Source organism: Piliocolobus tephrosceles, chromosome 8 (assembly GCF_002776525.5).
Source record: "Piliocolobus tephrosceles isolate RC106 chromosome 8, ASM277652v3, whole genome shotgun sequence".
Lineage (NCBI taxonomy): Eukaryota > Metazoa > Chordata > Mammalia > Primates > Cercopithecidae > Piliocolobus > Piliocolobus tephrosceles.
The window spans coordinates 84,916,021-84,934,457 of record NC_045441.1 but is presented as its reverse complement, the minus strand read 5'-3'; the positions used below and the strand labels follow the sequence as shown (position 1 = coordinate 84,934,457).

Here is an 18,437-nt window from a genome sequence, read left to right as displayed (position 1 = left end):
TTTACACAAAAAGCCCAGACTGTTCATGTTATCCCTTGTCAACTGGATTCATGGATTTGTGCATGGTCTAATTTGATCCAAATTTCTCATTGCTCCGATATACCCTCATGACTTCCCTAAACCCTTCTGCTGTACTTTCTGGAGCTCATGATCAGCAAAATCCATTATATCCTCAACTTTTTCTCTGAAAGATGTTACTAAAGCTTGATTATTCATTAAGCTTACTACTTCCCCTATACCCTCTCAAGGGGGATTTTTCTTTTTTTTTTTTACATAGCACTACAGGGCCTGTGGGAGGTGTTGGTATCCTTTTTGTTTCCCTTTGCCCTTTCTGTTTTCCCTTCTTCCTTAACAATTTTAGCCTTTTTGGGGAAAAAAATGCCTTCAGGTTATATCACCACTACCTTGTTGCAGTGACTTGCCTCCTGCCCATTCCCCTTCATCTATTGATTGCTTTAGCTCCAGTACCTGTCTTTCTTTCCATTACTATCTCAGTCACATTCTTGATGATTTTAGCTTTCAATTGTAGACGATCCATAGGCTCTCATTTCCTTCAGTTTATAGCTCTGGGAAACTACATCTTTCAGTACTCCAACTCAGCTGTTCCTTTGGCCACATTGTGATTTACAGTTTAATGATGCTACTGCTCTTCACAGCTCCACTCCTACTTCCCCAAGTCTTCACTTCTTTCTGGTTCTTCACCATCATTACTCCCAGGCTTACACATTCAAATCTTTGTCACCCCTCCTCAGTACTAATGTGGTAAAACCTAAACATCGTTTAAAATTTAGTTTGTCTTTTCTTGATATATCAAAGATACCTACTCTAGCAATTTACTTGGCCAGAGAAAACCGCAACACCTCACTTAATGATCTCAGTTAAATCTCAAGTTGGCCTCCAGTGCTACTGTGCTATCTTCCTTGGTTAGCTTATTCTTTCTCTTCCAGAGAAAACTGTTTTATACCTTTCTCCCTCCTTCTTTTTAGCTAACGAACTCTTCTTCTTCTCAAGAAATATGAGCAATCTTCCCATCATGACATTTACCAGCCTTCCAGTGCTGGGCAGAATAATGGTCCCCCATAGATGTCTACTTTCAAATTCCTGAAATTGTTAATATGTTAGGTTACATGGTAAAGAGGAATTCAGGTTGCTAGTCAGTTGGCCTTGAAATGGGGACATTATCCTGGATTATTCACATGTGCCCAAAGTGTATAATCACAGGGGTCCTTATTCATGGAAGAGAGAGGCAAAGGAGAGAACCAAAGAGATGGCAATATGAGAAGATTATGATCTTCCCTTCATGGCTTTGAAGATGGAAGAAGGGGTTCATGAGCCCAGGGAATGTGGATAGCCTCTAAAAGCTGGAGAAAGGAAGGAAACCTATTTTCTTCTAGAGCCTCTAGAAGGAACACAGCCCTGACAGCACCTTCATTTTAGCCCAGTAAGCCACATTTCAAATTTCTGGTCCTTAGACCTGTAAGATAATAAATTTGTGTTGTTTTAAGCTACTAAGTCAGTAGTAACTTGTTTTTGCAACCAGTGTAAATATACTAATTCAAATATTTGCCCATTCCCTACCCCCTTGTAATATGTTACTGCAAATTCATGTACTTTTCTTTTTGAAAAATAGATTAACTCCTCTGACTCCTAAGGACAACTCTTCTATATCTGTGCTGTGTCCCGGTTCCTCTTGCCTAGTCAGGACCTTGCTTTTGCATTATCCTCTCTCCCTGCCGCTTATCAGTTTTCTTTCTTTACTTGATTGTTCCAATCTGTAATATCTTCCATCTTAAAAGGAAAACAATTCACCTCTTGTCTCCTTCAAGTATCAGGCCCCAGTCGAAGCCAACATCCTGTCTCTCGTAGATTGTTCTCACCTGGACCACTTTAGTCACTTCCTAATTTGCCATACCTTCTCTTCACCCTTATAATCTGTTCTCCATGTAGCAGCTGGAGTGATCTTTTTGGTTAGATCATATTATCACTCTCCTGCTTAAAACCGTCCATTGATTTCCTTCCCATCATACTGGAAACCACTTTCTGAAGCCAGTATAATCGGGTCTCAACCTTATCTACCACTCTACCCTTTTCTCTGTGCCACAGCTGCACTGACCTTATTTTCCTTTAAGCAGATCAACTCATGTTTATTCTAATGCCTTTGTGCTTGCTGTTTCCTCTGCCTGAAACACTCTTCTGCGGGTATTTCCGTGGCATACTTTTCTTACTTCATTTGGTTTTCTGCTCAAATATCCCCCAGATTTATCCTGAGGTAGCAACCCTCACCCTTCTGCCACCCTCACCCTTTCCAACCATTTATTGATTAATTTGGCATCAGGTTTATTTTCTTTTTTCTTTCCCAGCCCTAAACTTTGAAAAGGGTGTGGTCAGGAGATGACAGCAATAAAAGAGTAGTGGTAGTCGAGATAAAAGGATCTGGAGGTTTTTGAAGGGGAAGAAAGAAGAAATGGTTTAGAGGTAGCCATGAGGAACAAGGAAAATACATATCTCACCCTCTAGGTCTTGAGGAAATAGGTATAAGAGAAAAAAGAGTAATATTATCAGGAGACTGTTCTTCCTCATAGATGATGAAAATATTTCATGAGATAATGTATGTAAAGCACTTAATACTGACCCATAAATAATACCCACCAGTATATTTCCTTCAAGCAGCAGTGTATGTCTTCTCTTTCTTCCTCTTTTTCCGTTTTCTTTTCTTAGAAGGTGGGGCAGGGATCATATAAGAAGATCCTTGGCAAAAGGACAAGTACCTAAAGATGGGGCTATATAACAGTAGTCTGAGGTTTACAGCAAACAAAAAGTACTTAGGGAGTTAAGGTGTGCCAAAGAAATCAGAGATAATCCATTGTCAGTGGCTTACCAGGTGTTACCAGACTGAACAAAATTCTTTTCCTTTGCCACTCAGGCATACTGTATCCTTTTCTACTGAAAATTATTTTATTGAGTTATCATAGCTAGATATTACTGTAATTAAATTGCCTGATGAGTAATTAACATTAAAATAATCCACAAGAGAAACCTGTTAAAACCTGTTAATTCAAATGGCTCTCCTCTAATATTCCACTGGTCTCCTTCTCCCCTTCCCATTTCTGTTTCTAAATAAATCTAGAAAGATCTGTAGTAGTTTGGGATTTATGTGGTTTTCAGGGTATTTGAAACTCATGGATTTCTAGATGTCTCATATGGAACAAGTGTCAGGAGTATGTACTTATATCATAGTAACTGCAATTCCACTAATACATTGTTTTTGTTATGTGATGTATTTGATGACTATATGATTAAAATATTGGAAGAATGCCTACTTTTCTTCTATTGGATATATGCATCTTTACTCCTGTTTAGCCTTAGATTTGAGTCTTGTGTTTTCTGTTTCTGTTTCCAGAGAGTGAAGGGCGTTCCCCAAACCACATTGTAGTGCTGTGTCGAGGCCGAGCTTTTGTCTTTGATGTAATACATGAAGGATGTTTGGTCACCCCGCCAGAGCTTCTCAGGTTTTCAGACTACTTTCTTGAATCTCATTAGGTCTTATGGTGTTGCTTGAATTAAAATATACATGTTTAGAATTGCCTTTCAAGGTAATAGTAAGCTGAAAAATAAGAATTTTATACATGCTTTTTTTAAAAAAATGTCTATTTGTACTTTTAATTTAAATTATTTTTAAATTTTACTAGACATACATAAATATGTTCACTTGGAGAAAAGGACAACATTACATATATTACCAATTCCATTCCCTGCCTCAGAATTAATTACTGTTACTAGTTTAGTGTGTTCCATCTTTCCGTACCTGTTGCAACGAATTTACATGCATATCTAGCTTTAAAAATATATCTATAATACATAATATGTATTATAGATATATTATATATGTTTTAAAGTATATTATGGAAAATTTCAAAATATATAGGGAATTATATAATGATAACTCCTGTGTACACATCTCCTAACTTCAACAGTTACCAACTCCTAGCATCAACAGTTATAAACTCATAGTCAGTGCTGTTTCAACTATACCTCTTTTGCCCTTTCCCTTACTTTCCCATGGATGATGATGATGATGATTATTATTATTATTAATTTTGAGATGGAGTCTTGCTTGTCGCCCAGGCTGGAGTACAGTGGCGCGATCTCGGCTCACTGCAAGCTCCACCTCCCAGGTTCACCCCATTCTCTTGCCTCAGCCTCCCAAGTAGCTGGGACTACAGGCACCCACCACCATGCCTGGCTAATTTTTTGTATTTTTAGTAGAGGCAGGGTTTCACCGTGTTAGCCAGGATGGTCTCGATCTCCTGATCTAGTGATCCACCCACCTGGGCCTCCCAAAGTGCTGAGATTACAGGCGTGAGCCACCACACCCAGCCAAATAAACAGTATTTTAATATTATTAACAGATGATCAGTTGCTCTAATTGTTTTCTAATTGTTGGGTATATATATGTATTTATAACTTAAATTATTTTTAATAAATATTGCAAACATGTACAAAACTGCACACAGAAATGTACAGCTAAATACTCATGTAACCTGCACCCAGGTCAAAAACTAGAACATTTCTAATATTCCAGAAGATTCCCCTCATCCCTCTTCCATACTTTCACTCCTTTCCAGGGGCAGTCATTTAGGTTGTTTACAGTTTACATTATTATTTTCAAAAGGCTGCTGTGAAAATCCTTGTGTAAGTCCTTGTAAGAAATGCATGTATTTCTGTCTGGAACACACCCAGGAGAGAATTTGCCAAGTCATAGGGTGTGTGTATGTTCAGCTTCAATAGATAATGCCAGTTTTCCAAAGCAGTTATGTCTACTAGTGTGTGAGTGTTGTAGGAGTTCTTTATACATTCTGGGTAAGAGTTCTTACTTGGTCGTGTGTGTTGCAATACACAGAAGATGTTGATAACTGATCTTTTGTTCTATTAAACACATCTTCCTGGTAAACAGAAGTTCTTAATTGAATGTAGTCCAGTTTATTAATCTTTTAATCTTTACCATACAGATGATACATTTTGTGTTCTGTTTTAAAAAATTTTTCCCTAACTCATTGCCAAGAAGATAATTTCTTATGTTCTAGAATTTTGTTTTGCCTTTTACATTTGTATTTATAGACTTCCTGGAGTTATTTGGTTTTTGTGTTTGACATGAGGCACAGGGGTAGTTGCACATTTAAAAAATAGTGTTATTTTTCTCACTAGCTTCTTTTAATCAACAATAAATGTAATCTTTTCTATTAGTACAAATACATCTACCTTATTCTTTTAAACTATTACATATAATTCCATCAAATGGATATATTATAGTTGATGTGACCATTTCTCTATGATATGACATTAAAGTTGTTTCCATTTGTTGTTATAACAAATAATCAACATGTTCAAACATGCCTCTTTGTGTATTTGGATAAAATGTCTATGGTTTGATATTAGAAGTGAAATTTTCACATCATCTGATGTATACATTTAAAATTTTTGACTAAGTCAAATTGTCATCCACAGTGGCATTGTTTTTTCTGCCAGTATTTTATGTGAGAACACCCACTTCTAATCATTGTTGACATGGTACTGTTAAACTTAAAGCATATCTGGTGGCAGGGGGACACAGTGGCTCATGCCTGTAATTGCAACATTTTGGGAGACTAAGGCTGGAGGATGACATAAGGTCAGGAGTCGAATACCAGCTTGGGCAACACAGAGGGACCCTGCCTCTACAAAAAGTTAAAAAATTAGCTGGACATGATAGTGCTACTTGGGAGTGCTCCCAGCTACTTAGAAGACTGGGGTGGGAGGATCACTTGAGCCCAGGAGGTTGAGGCCACAGTGAGCTGTGATCATGCCACTGCACTCCAGCCTTGGGTGACAGACCAAGACCCTGTCTCAAAAAAAAAAAAAAAAAAAAAAAAAAGCTATATCTAGTGAACTGACAGGTGAAAAATGGTTTTCATTGTTGTTTGAATTTGCATATCCCTCATTACAAGTGAAGTTGAGCATTTTTGTATGTTTTATAGGCCACTTATTTGTGTTTTCTGTGAGTTACTTTGGCCTATTTTTCTATTGGCTATTTTACTTTATTCTTATTGATTTATAGCAATTATTTATATGGTCTCCACATTAATCCATTATAGATTATGTGTGTTGCAAACATTTTCTTCCAGTTAACTTGAAGCAAATTTTGGAAATTGTCCAATCTTAATTTTGATTTAGGCAGATTTATCTTTTTAAATCATTTGCTTTTATATCTTAGATAATATTTGTGTGTTTTCCCATTACATGTTTTAGTTAGTGTGCTTTAAATTTGACATATAATTATTAGATCAGGCTTATAATTGGATTATTCAAAGCCACTCTTCCAGAAATTGAACACATGTGCTTCATGGGCTACATTCAGCCTGTGACCTATTTTGCTTGGATAGCAGAATTTGAATCACTATTTAAAAATCACGAAATTTTACATAAACATCTAGATTTCTGTTTTTGCCTTAAAAAAACCCCAAAAGTTCTGACAACCACCAGTCTACTTTCTGCCTCTATAAATGCGCCTATTTTATACATTTCATTAATATAGGAATGGCATCTTACAACATGTAGCCTTTTGTGTGTGGCTTCTTTCATGTAGCATAATTTTTTCAAGGTTCATCCATGTTTTAGCATGTATGAATGCTTTATTCCTTTTTATTGCTGAATAACATTCTATTTTACAGATATGCCACATTTTATTAACTATTCATCAGTTGATGGACATTTGAGTTGTTTCTACTTTTTGTCTATTATGAATAATAGACAAATAGTAAATTATTCATAATGCTTCCTTGAATATTGTGTACAGGTTTTCATGTAAATGTATGTTTTCATTTCTCTTGGGTATATTTTAGGAGTAGAATTGCCAGGCCATGTGGTAATTCTATGTTTAGCTATTGAGAAACTACCAGAGAGTTTTCCAAAATGGCACAGTATATTAGGGTTCCAGTTTCTCCACATCTTCACCAACACTTATTGTCTGCCTTTTTTATTGTAGCCATGCTAGTAAGGGTAAAGTGGGATCTCGTTGTAGTTTATATTTGATAATGATGTTGAAGATTTTTTCACCTACCTTTTGGCCATTTGTACATATCTTCCTTGGAGAGATGTCTAATCAGTTACTTGGCCAATTTTTAAATGAGGTTGTCTTTTTATTATTGAATTGTAATAGTTCTTTAGATATAAGTCTTTTTACAGATATATAATTTAGCAAATTATATCTCCTAGGCTTGGCTTTTCACTTTTTCGATGGCCTCTTTTGATGCACAATATTTTTCATTTTGACAAAATCCAATTTTATCTTTTTTTGTTGTTGTTACATGTGCTTCTGGTATTGTATATGAGAAACCATTGCCTAATCTGAGGACATGAAGATTTATACGTCTATTATTTTTTAAGATATTTTAAAAAAAATTGTGGGAAAGGGGGGAGATAATGTTTAAATGTACATTTCGTTGGAAATGTTGGCAGGAATTGAAGTGGAGATATCCAACAAGCTTTTGGAACTTTGGAACTTTGGTAACAGAGATTGAGAGAGAAAATGGTGTTGAAGTTAGAGAGTTGGTTGCCTCTTACATAAAAGTGATAATTGAAACTATTAAAGAAGTAGATGAGATTACCAAGGGAGAAACTTACAAGAGGAGCTTGGAAAGGCCAGTGACAGAAATTTGGGAAAGGACACATTCAGCAGTGTAAGCAGAACAAATGGTCAGTGAAAAAGACTTCAGTGAGATACGGAGACCACAATGGGACCGTGTGAAAAACTCAAGTAAGAAGATAATTTTAACATTCATTCCTGAGTGTCAAAATTCTATAATGAGAAAAACTAGACTTAGATAAAGCTACTAGGTTTCCTTAATGGACATTATTGGTGACTTTCAGAAGAGCAGTTTCAAGATGATCACTGGAGAACAAAAATCGAGGACAGTAAATTAAAGAGTGAACGGAAAACGATGAAGAAAAAGCCAGATTGTGTGGAGTATAGAATATTTTTTAAAATACATGATTCTGTAATGCAGATATTTTTAATACAACTCTTTGTGCTTTGAAATATAAAAAATTAGATGTGTAGCTGAAAAACAGTTGCATAGTTAGCCAAGTTAAAGGAAAAGGGGGATTATCTTGTTACCAAATCTGCATCTCTTAATGGTGACGATTTGGGCAGTTATGTGACCTTTTATTATCAAACTTAAAATGTCATTTCAGGTTTAACACACTTTCCTTTGTAATTTCTCCGTAATAATGACCACCTTGTAAAACAAAAATGATCATTTCAGGGAGGAAGAAAAAGTTTCATAGTCAAAACTGGTGCTTTGAGGTAGTTGATAACAGAAAGGTAGCAACAAGTACCATATGGAGAGAAACAGGTTGATTTTACTTAGAAATTCAGAGTTTATGCTAGTAACCACAAACTGCAAAAGTTTATTTATAATTTGAGCAAAATCAGTAGTTACTAAAGACAAGTAAGCAGGAAGAGAGGCAAGGCAAGTTGCTCTCTCTATAGATGCAGATTGGTGAAGAAACCCTTATTCTATTCCTCAGGACACCATTAACTTGCAAATGAAAAGGGGGGAGTTTTTCAGCAAGAGAATTATTTCTTTATCAGTGTTACAGATATGATGAACAAACAGAGGAGAGTATGCAAATCAGTAGATAAATGATGAATTCCAGTTTTGAATGATGAAGTCAGAACTGATGGCTACTAGTGGTGGTTTTTGACCATTTGTTAAGCTACATTAGCTCATTTCCTGAGAAAACCTTGAAAGCTTTTAAATTGAAGTAATTTCTTAACATGTGCCATGAAGAAGTAGAGCTAAATTAAAGCTCTGTGGATTTTTGACTGATGAAAGTTTCTTTATGGGAGAACCCAGTTATTTATCTGCTGTATGTTTAAAGATACATGAAACTCATCAATCTGGGAGCATAAAATACTATGGAGGGGAAGTAGTTTATCCTTAGCTAATAGATTCTTTAAAAATATAATGATTAGAAGTAACAAATTGGCACATATGAAAATACTTAAAACTGATTACATGGTATTTCTATTTTGTTTTTGGTAAAACACAGGTATTAATTGAGTATACAGTAAGTCCTCTGGTTAAATATATATGCACATAGTTTTTAGTTGGATAAGATGTACATGATATTTGTGAAATTGATTACCAGGATATTTTTCAAGTTCTCCATTGTCAGGATATTTACAGTAAAAAGGATATTTACTTGTAACCTAGAAGTGCATGCACATTTCAGAAGTATATATCAGCCAAACTAAATTTAGCCAATAACTAAATTTATTTACTGAAATTAAATTATTGTCAAATATGCTTTGGGTGTTAATAGAACACAACCGCTTAAAAATATGTGCTGTGGGAAATCTATTGGCATCATAAGTGGTTTCTTTGGGTAATATATCCAAACATTTAAATATTGATCAATGTTATGACCTTTTAAAGGCCAAAGTAGTTACTTTCTGCTTGTGCTGTTTTTGAATCTTCTTTTCATCTTCCATAAGACAACTGACATATATCCACAAGAAGTGCCATAGTGAACCTGATGGACCTGGGATTGCAGCATTAACTAGTGAGGAGCGAACTCGATGGGCTAAGGTTCTGATTTACACTTTTCTTAACGAAGCTTTTCTCTAACAAGCTCTTTTGATGTATTGTATTTCAATTGTAATATTTGATCATCATCTCCTTGCCCTTTAGGCACGAGAGTATCTGATTGGTCTTGATGCAGAGAACTTGGCCTTGTTAGAAAAAATTCAGAGTAGTTTACTGGTATATTCCATGGAGGATGACAGTCCACATGTAACACCAGAGGATTATTCTGAGGTACTTAACTATCTTCTGTTTCACACGGACCTCTAGGTTAATGAACTTTTCTTGCCAAAGGTGAAATGAGAACCTAATCATAACCTGCACTAGTGTATCTTGACACCATAGTTGGGAGTGTCTCTCCTAAGAATTATGTCACCCTTTTAAGTCATTTATTTTGTCATTTGGTTAATTACTGAACACATCGATGTCAGTGATGTTAAGGGTAAATATGGCCTTATTTTATGCTCCCCTGCCACTCCCAGGGTGACATTTCAGTTTCCCAGGAAATAATAAAAGATAGTAATTGTATTAGAAATCTCATAGTCTTTTGAAAATACTTAAATTATTTTATAATGCATTAATTGGTATTAAATAATAGGAAAAGAATATCAAGGATTGAAAAACCTTGTAGCAAGGAAAGAGGTTTTTTGTTGTTGTTGTTGTTTTTGTTTTTGGAGAATCACCAGACTTCTTTTTAAGGAAGAACATATTTTAATGCAGTGTTGTTGAGACTTTTTTGACCACAATTTTTAGTTACAAATACATTTAGATTGCAGCCCACTATATATACATGTGTGTATGCATGCAAACACATACATAAAATAGGAGTTTCACAGAACACTAACTACTTTTATTATCTGTGAGGTACACTGATATTTACAGTCTATTTTATTCTCCTTTTTTATAAGGAATATTGATTGTGATGCACTGAATTGATTTCATGATCCATTAATAGGCCAAAGTATACAGTTTGAAAAACAGGTTTAGTAGGAAATGAATTCTTAAAATATTTCCTCCTAACTAGACTTTAATGACTAAACTTTTATCAAGATCTTTTATCCTATTCAAGTTACAAAGCCTTCTCTCAATTCTATGTTCCGTAAACATTCATGAATATTGTACCAGCGTTTTCTTTTCTGGTAGGATTTTCTTGATTTGAGATTTTGAGAAACCCCTAAAGTCAGGGCCAGAATTACTCTCTCGAGTATAACTATATTATCATTTTATTAAATTTGGTTGACCTGAAGAGGAATGGTGAAATGATATATGTGTTTAAGATGTGAATTCTTACAAACCAATATTAAACTCTCTTAATTTGGAAAAATCAAATTTATTTTAGATTCTTGCAGCCATCCTTATTGGAGATCCAACAGTACGCTGGGGTGACAAATCCTATAACTTGATTTCCTTTTCTAATGGAGTATTTGGCTGTAATTGTGATGTAAGTAAACTACTGAAATTTTTTTCTCTTTTGATCTTTTAGGTTAAATTAATGGCAATAAACCATAAATACTTGTGCTGGGGAACAGTATAAGTGAATACTAATTTAGTTTTATGGCACTTTGGTGAAAAGTTTAGTTATGAATTCTCAGTGAAAGTAGAGTATAGGACAAGTTATTTTCTTCTGTAGTAAGGCCAACAGTTTGTTAGTACTATATCTGCAAAATGGAATTTGCATATAGTATTTATGTAGTGTAAGCTCTTAAAACCCAGTATTATCTGCTTGCTGAGAATACCTATTTCAAAAGGTATTATATGGCATTATGTATGTGTTCTATGCACAGAGCAATGCATTTGGATATATTTATAGAGTTTAAGATTCACCTAGTAGCTAGGTAACTATTTTCCTAAAATGACACATGATCTTTGGAACACTATTTAGGCTGTGGATATTAAAATGGCAGTTACTACCATTTTTGACCATTTTCATTAAAAAAAAAAAAAAACTTTTCTTGTTTCTCCTCTGTTCCCCTCCCATGGATGTCTTTACTAGCTCTGTCTACTAACTGTCTGATAGGCATTCAGGAGGTCTCTGAACCAAGAAAATTTTTTATAAAGGAGTTTAGGGCTGGGCCTGATGGCTTATACCTGTAATCCCAGCACTTTGGGAGGCCAAGGCAGGTGAATCACTTGAGCCCAGGAGATGGAGACTGGCCTGGGCAATGGCATGAAACCCCATCTCTACAAAAAATACAAAAATTAGCCTCACATGGTGGTGTGCGCCTGTGGTCCCAGCTACTTGGGAGGCTGAGGTAGGAGGATTGCTTGAACCTGGGAGGTTGAGGGTGCAGTGAGCGGTGATTGGGTCAGTGCACTTCAGCCTGGGCAACAGACTGAGACTCTGTCTCAACAAAAAAAAAAAAGGAAAAAAAATAGGGTTCAGTAGTTGTATTAATCCATATTCAGGTTTAGGTGATAGAAACCTAAATCAAACTGGCATTAACTTAAGAAGATATTTGTTGGCAAGGGATGTAGCTAACTTTGAGTAAAACTGACTTCAGTGTTCAAATGCTTTCATTGGAAATCTCTTCCCATTTTTTAGTGCTGCTTTCCTTTGTTTGGCTTCATATTTAGATAGACTGCCCAATGTGATTGTTGTACCAACAGTCTCATGTCTTCATAGCTTTCTTCATAACTTATTGACTCCCAAAGGAAATTGTCAGCTTCTTTGTTTCCAATGGTTCCGGCAAAGTTCCTGAAATAATCCTCATCAGTTGTGATTGGCCTGTGTGATTCATGTCCCCATCCTGGGGAATCGGGTGGTTGGATGAGCTTGGCCTGGGTCACATGCCCAACCTTGGAATCTAGTGGGTAGAATCAATCTCATTCAAACCATTGCAAAGTGGTGCTTGGTTGCCTAAAGAACAATAAAGTAGCTATTATTTCAGAAAAAGGTGGATTGGTTAATAGGTACTGAAAGTGAATGTCTGTTGGAGTATCTCATCAGAGCTACAGTGAAAAGTTGCCACGAGTCATTTTGAAGATGTTCTCTTTACTCTTCCTTTGAGTCTACTGTTGACAGAATAGTTCTTGTTAATTGCCTCAGTTTTCGTCTCTTCAGCTCCTCATTTGATTCTCCTTGACCTTCCTCAGTCTGGTTTATGACCTTACCATTCCTTGCAAACTACCCTTTGTAAGGTGGTTAACTGCCCCCGGCTTCTTCCCTTGATTTCTCTTTGACCTGTCCTCTGCAGTTGGTTACCCTCTTCATATGTATTTTGACACTGCCTCTTTCCTCTTAACAGTATTTTCCTATCTACTGATTCTGAAACTGACCTTAATACTCATCACTCTTTTCCCCCTCTGACCACTTTATTCCCTGATTTAAATAGTTTGATTGACCTATTGTTATATATGTAACTCGCAGCTATACTTTTCTAGCTTTTACCTATTATTCTCATTTGAGAGTTGTGTTTCGTTATATGTTAAATTGTTCAAATTGGATGTTATATTGTTACATAAGAGTAAATCAATCTCATCAAGAGTAACTCATCTTGCTTTCTGTCCCTCATTCCCAAGCCCACCAAAAAACACCTTTTGCTAAACTGATTTTTACCAATAGCACTGGTATCCTGCTGTTCACACAAATTCAGGATGAAAATAATTTTGATAATATTGTCTGTCTCTGAATAAAGAATACTGGGCTCATAATGAGCATATCTCTCAGCACAACTGAGGTGCTTTTTTATAGTGTGTGGACATGTTTTATGTGTGTGCATTAACATGCATATATTTATAAAATTGATCTGATTATCTCCACCTGATAATTTGCATTAAATTCCATGGAGGTTTCCCTTCTAACCTAAGATGATTATAGATAGTGCAGTTTAACCTTTGTAAATCATCGTTAGTGAAATACATATGCTGTAGGCCAGACATGGGAGCTTATGCCTATAATCCCAGCACTTTGGGAGACCAAGGTGGGAGGATTTGATTCCAGCAGTTCAACACCAGCTTGGGCAACATAATGAGACCCCCATCTCTACAGAAAATAAAAAATGAGCTGGGCATGGTAATGCGTACCTATACTCCCAACTACTTGGAAGGCTGAGGTGGGAGGATCACTTAAGCCTAGGAGGTCCAGGTTGCAGTGAGCCATGGTTGTACCACTGCACTCCCACCCAGGCAACAGAATAAGACCCTATCTCAAAAAAAAAAAAAAAAAAAAGAAAAGAAAATAAGTATATGTACTGTAAAATAAAGCTATTTTACCCTCAAGCCATGTTGCTGTTCCATAATTATAATTGTTTGAATATGTTCTTTTGTGATTATATTAATTCCATTTCCCTCATATTTTATAATCCTGAAGTCAACTATGTTGTCTTCTCTATATTGTAGGCTTTATTGTAAGGCTTTGCAGAGGGTGCACAGGAAGCATGTAAAAACTTTAGTTAATAATAACAGTAGTTACTAATTATTGCTGTGAGCCAGATCCTTAGTAAGTACAGTATAAGTGGTATAAAAATCATTTTTCACAGCATCTGTATGTATGTATGCATTATCTCTACTGAGAAATGAGGCAGTTTAATTAGAAAGCAAAGTAACTTTCTTACTATTGCACAACTAGGCAGTAGTTTGAATTCAGAACCAAAGCCTACATTCTTAAACACTTTGTCAACACATATTGCCTCTGTGTAAGTGCAAGAAATGAAAGGCAAAAATTATGTGAACAAATAAAGCATCAGGATAGCATTGGAATTTTATATATTTTCTAACTTTTTTGAGATTATTAGGTTTCCATTAGGAGATGGGTGCTTAGAATTATAACTCAAAGAGACATCTTTCATTCTTGCTATTTCCTACTGGCTCCAGTAAAATAGTTGGAAACTGATACTGTTTGTCTTAAATGAAACAGTATATGTGATAATATCTGAAAATTCTTTGTAAAATTATAAAATACCACACAGTTGTGAGATACTGTTAGAAAATGGGTTTGTCAGTGACCTGTGAGTCTTGTCATGTGTGCTGTTGCTGGCAGATAAACTGCTCAGGCATCTTATACTGACCTCCCTCAAAAGCCTTTCCTGATGTAGTTGTTGCCTGGTAACAATAAATTGTGTTTATAGGCTCCACTGGGCCATGATACAGGCTACAGAGCTATAGTGTTACGGTGACATTTAAGACACCTAATTACTCCTCTGAAACTGGGCCCGTGTCTTGAGACTTCCCTTCTTTCCCTCCCAAGCTCTCAGTGTCATGTTCAGATCATGAATGATATCTGTGTCTAATATAAAGTGGTGACAGTCACAAGGAACCATCTGATGTAACTCTCATCTGAGGAACATGGGGAAAATGCGGGCAAAAACTTTGTTCTTCAAAATAAATGATGGGAAAATTCACTAACTGCAATTTCTTTCTCTAAATATACCTGGCAAACCTGAAACACCCCTGTAACAGCCAGCCTATCTTTCCCATATTTCTTAAACTGAGAATTACCACATCAGGACCCTCATATATATAAAAAACACAAAATGGTTATGCCTTCTAATATTCACTAAGTGGCCCAGGTCCTTACCTAAAGAAGTTCATGCCCATCCCAAATGCTTTCAGATAGGCTGCCATCCATCTGCTTTTCCACCCCATTCTTACAATTCCAGAACATCTTCGTATTACGTATATACACTTGCTTTGACTTCTAGTAAGCATAGCAATTAGTTTATCTAGATTGTTTATTAGTTACTTTATACACTGTACACCCTTATGACCCCAAACCCCACCAGGAGCCCTACTAGGTGCTTCCAAATTTAAACAATTTTTTTTTTCCAAAAAATAAAATACAGCAGTTACTGAACCATAGGGAATCCTATATTTTATCATCAGGAGGTGAGGCATTTGAAGACTGTATGCTTTATTATCTGTTAAGAATAGACACAAAGTGAAAATAAAATATTGGGTCAAATTTTAAGTTGACATAAAATATTCAGAAATCTTGTGTGTTCTCATTTTAGCATGCTCCTTTTGATGCAATGGTGATGGTGGACATCAGTTATTATGTGGATGAGAAAATTTTTCAGAATGAAGGAAGATGGAAGGTATGTTTGAATAAGTATTTCATCTTTTTTCTCCTAATAATTTTAAAGATAAAATATTTTAAGTTGTTCCTGTTTTCAGGGTTCAGAGAAGGTACGAGATATACCACTTCCAGAAGAGCTTATTTTCACTGTGGATGAGAAAGTATTAAATGACATCAGCCAAGCTAAAGCTCAGTATCTCAAGGAGGTATATTTTTCATTTTTCTCTTAAATAATCATGATTTTTTCTTTTAACAACCATATGTAAAAATTTGGCTGTCATCCAAGCATGTCTGCACAAAACATTTTAAAATTATGCCTTTAACACCTTTAATTCTTTATGTCTGGTGATTACTTGAATGCAGGTGATAATTTGGTTCTCTTTGGTGTATTCTCCTTAGATGATTTTTCACTGTTCTCATTTAATTCTTCTTGTTAGGCATCTGATCTACAGATTGCGGCTTATGCCTTTACATCTTTCGGCAAAAAGCTAACCAAGAACAAGATGCTTCACCCGGATACATTTATTCAGCTTGCACTTCAGCTGGCCTATTACAGACTTCATGGACAGTAAGGACCATTCAGTTTCTATTTTCACAGTCTTGAAGTCCAAGGGTATATCTTTTTTTGTAGCTGTTTCATCCTAACTCCTCAGTGTTTTTGCTCACTTTTTTCCCAGCTAGTACTGTGTCCTATTTGTACTTCTATCAGTAGATTATTAGATTTCTGATCTGTGGTGGTTTCACAGTTTTTCCTTGTTACTTTATCACAGTATCCACTTGATGACTTTTGAAGTGTCTATTCTCATCTGAAAGAGGATTGGTCATTCTTTGGCATTCAGATCGCTTGGTTTTCTTGCAACGTCAGTTTTCTGATGGGTTCATGAAAAGTTGTGATTTTATAAATTATCCAGCCTTTACTCATTCTTAGATGCGACATTAATGTTGTGACTTAATACATCCTAAGAGGAAGTGGAAGTCCCTCAGTCTTGCTTTTTCATTGATAAATAAGTTATAATTGAACATACTTATCAGGTACATGTGATTTTTTTTGATACATGCATAAAATGTGTAATGGTCAAATCACGGTAATTGGGATATCCACTGCCTCAACCATTTATTATGTCTTTGTGTAGGGAATGTTCCAAGTCTTCTCTTCTAGGTATTTTGAAATATACAACAAATTATTGTTAACTATAGTCAACCTACTGTGCTATCGAACACTAGAAGTTATTCCATCTAACTGTACCATTATACCCATTAGCTAGCTTTTCTTCATTCTCCTCTCCCCACATTCATCCCAATCTCTATTAACCACCATTTTACTGTCTACCTCCATGAGATCAATTTTTTAAACTCCTATATATAGGTGAGAACCTGCAATATTTGTCTTTGTATTTCTGGCTTATTTCACTTAACAAAAAGTCATCCGGCCTTACCCATGTTGCTGCAAATAAAGAGATTTCATTCCTTTTTTAAAATTTTGGCTGAGTAATATTCCATTGTGTGTGTATATATATATATATCTCACATTTTCTTTCTTTCTTTTTTTTTTTTTTTGAGTCAAAGTCTTGCTCTGTTGCCCAGGCTGGAGTGCAGTGGCATGGTCTTGGTTTACTGCAACCTCCGCCTCCTGGGCTCAAGCAGTTCTCCCTGCCTGAGTAGCTGGGATTACAGGTGCCCATCACCATGCCTGGCTAATTTTTATAGTTTTAGTAGAGATGGAGTTTCGCCATGTTGGCCAGGCTGGTCTCGAACTCCTGAGCTCAGGTGATCTGCGTGCCTCAGCCTCCCAAAGTGCTGGGATTAGAGGTGTGAGCCACCACTCCCGGCCCACATTTTCTTTATCCATACATCTGTTGATGGACACTTAGGTTGATTCTATATCTTGACTATTGTAAATAGTGCTGCAATAAACATTGGAGTGCAGATATCTCTTTGATATATTGATTTCCTTTCTCTTGGATATATACCTAGCAGTGGGATCATCAGATTGTAGAGTAGTTCTATTTTTTTAGTTTTGTGAGGCACTTTCAGACTGTGCACCATAGTGGCTGTACTAATTTACTTTCCACCAATAGTGTATGAGAGTTCCCTTTTCTCCACATCCTTGCTAGCATCTCTTATTGCCTATCTTTTTGATAAAGGTCATTTTTAACTGGGGTGAGGTGATGTCTCATTGTAGTTTTAATTTGCATTTCCCTGATGATTAGTGATGTTGAGCATTTTTCATATACTTGTTGGCTGTTTGTATGTCTTCTTTTGAGAAATATCTATTAAGATCATTTGTCACCAACTGCAGTGACTCACACCTGTAATCCCAGCTATTTGGGAGGCCGAGGTGGGCAGATCACCTGAGGTCAGGAGTTTGAGACCAGCCTGGCCAACATAGCGAAACCCTGTCTCTACTAAAAATACAAAAATTAGCCTGATGTGGGGGCACATGTCTGTAACTCCAGCTACTCCGAAGGCTGAGGCACGAGAATCCATTGAACCTGGGAGGCGGAGGTTGCAGTGAGCTGAGATCGTACCACAGCAACTCCAGCCTGGGTGACAGAGCAAGACACTGTCTAACAACAATAACAACAAAAGATTATTTGTCCATTTTAAGTTGGATAAAAGTTCCTTATATATTCTGATTATTAATTTCTTTTTTTTTTTTATTATACTTTAAGTTCTAGGGTACATGTGCATAACGTGCAGGTTTGTTACATATGTATATATGTGCCATGTTGGTGTGCTGCACCCATCAACTCATCAGCACCCATCAATTCATCATTTATATCAGGTATAACTCCCCAGTG

The 18,437-nt window shown here is 36.1% G+C and overlaps 1 protein-coding gene across 4 annotated transcripts in view; it reads left to right on the top strand.

The window, feature by feature from the left end:
* Nucleotides 1–18,437, top strand: part of CROT (carnitine O-octanoyltransferase) — a 59,049-nt gene that overhangs the window by 18,951 nt on the left and 21,661 nt on the right. For all 4 annotated transcript variants that reach the window (XM_023226668.3, XM_023226666.2, XM_023226669.2 and 1 more), the window contains 7 exons: nt 3,401–3,509; nt 9,536–9,629; nt 9,732–9,857; nt 10,963–11,064; nt 15,572–15,655; nt 15,735–15,842; nt 16,074–16,204. In XM_023226668.3, the coding sequence (XP_023082436.1) occupies nt 3,401–3,509; nt 9,536–9,629; nt 9,732–9,857; nt 10,963–11,064; nt 15,572–15,655; nt 15,735–15,842; nt 16,074–16,204 (754 nt within the window). The remainder of the gene's footprint in view (nt 1–3,400; nt 3,510–9,535; nt 9,630–9,731; nt 9,858–10,962; nt 11,065–15,571; nt 15,656–15,734; nt 15,843–16,073; nt 16,205–18,437) is intronic.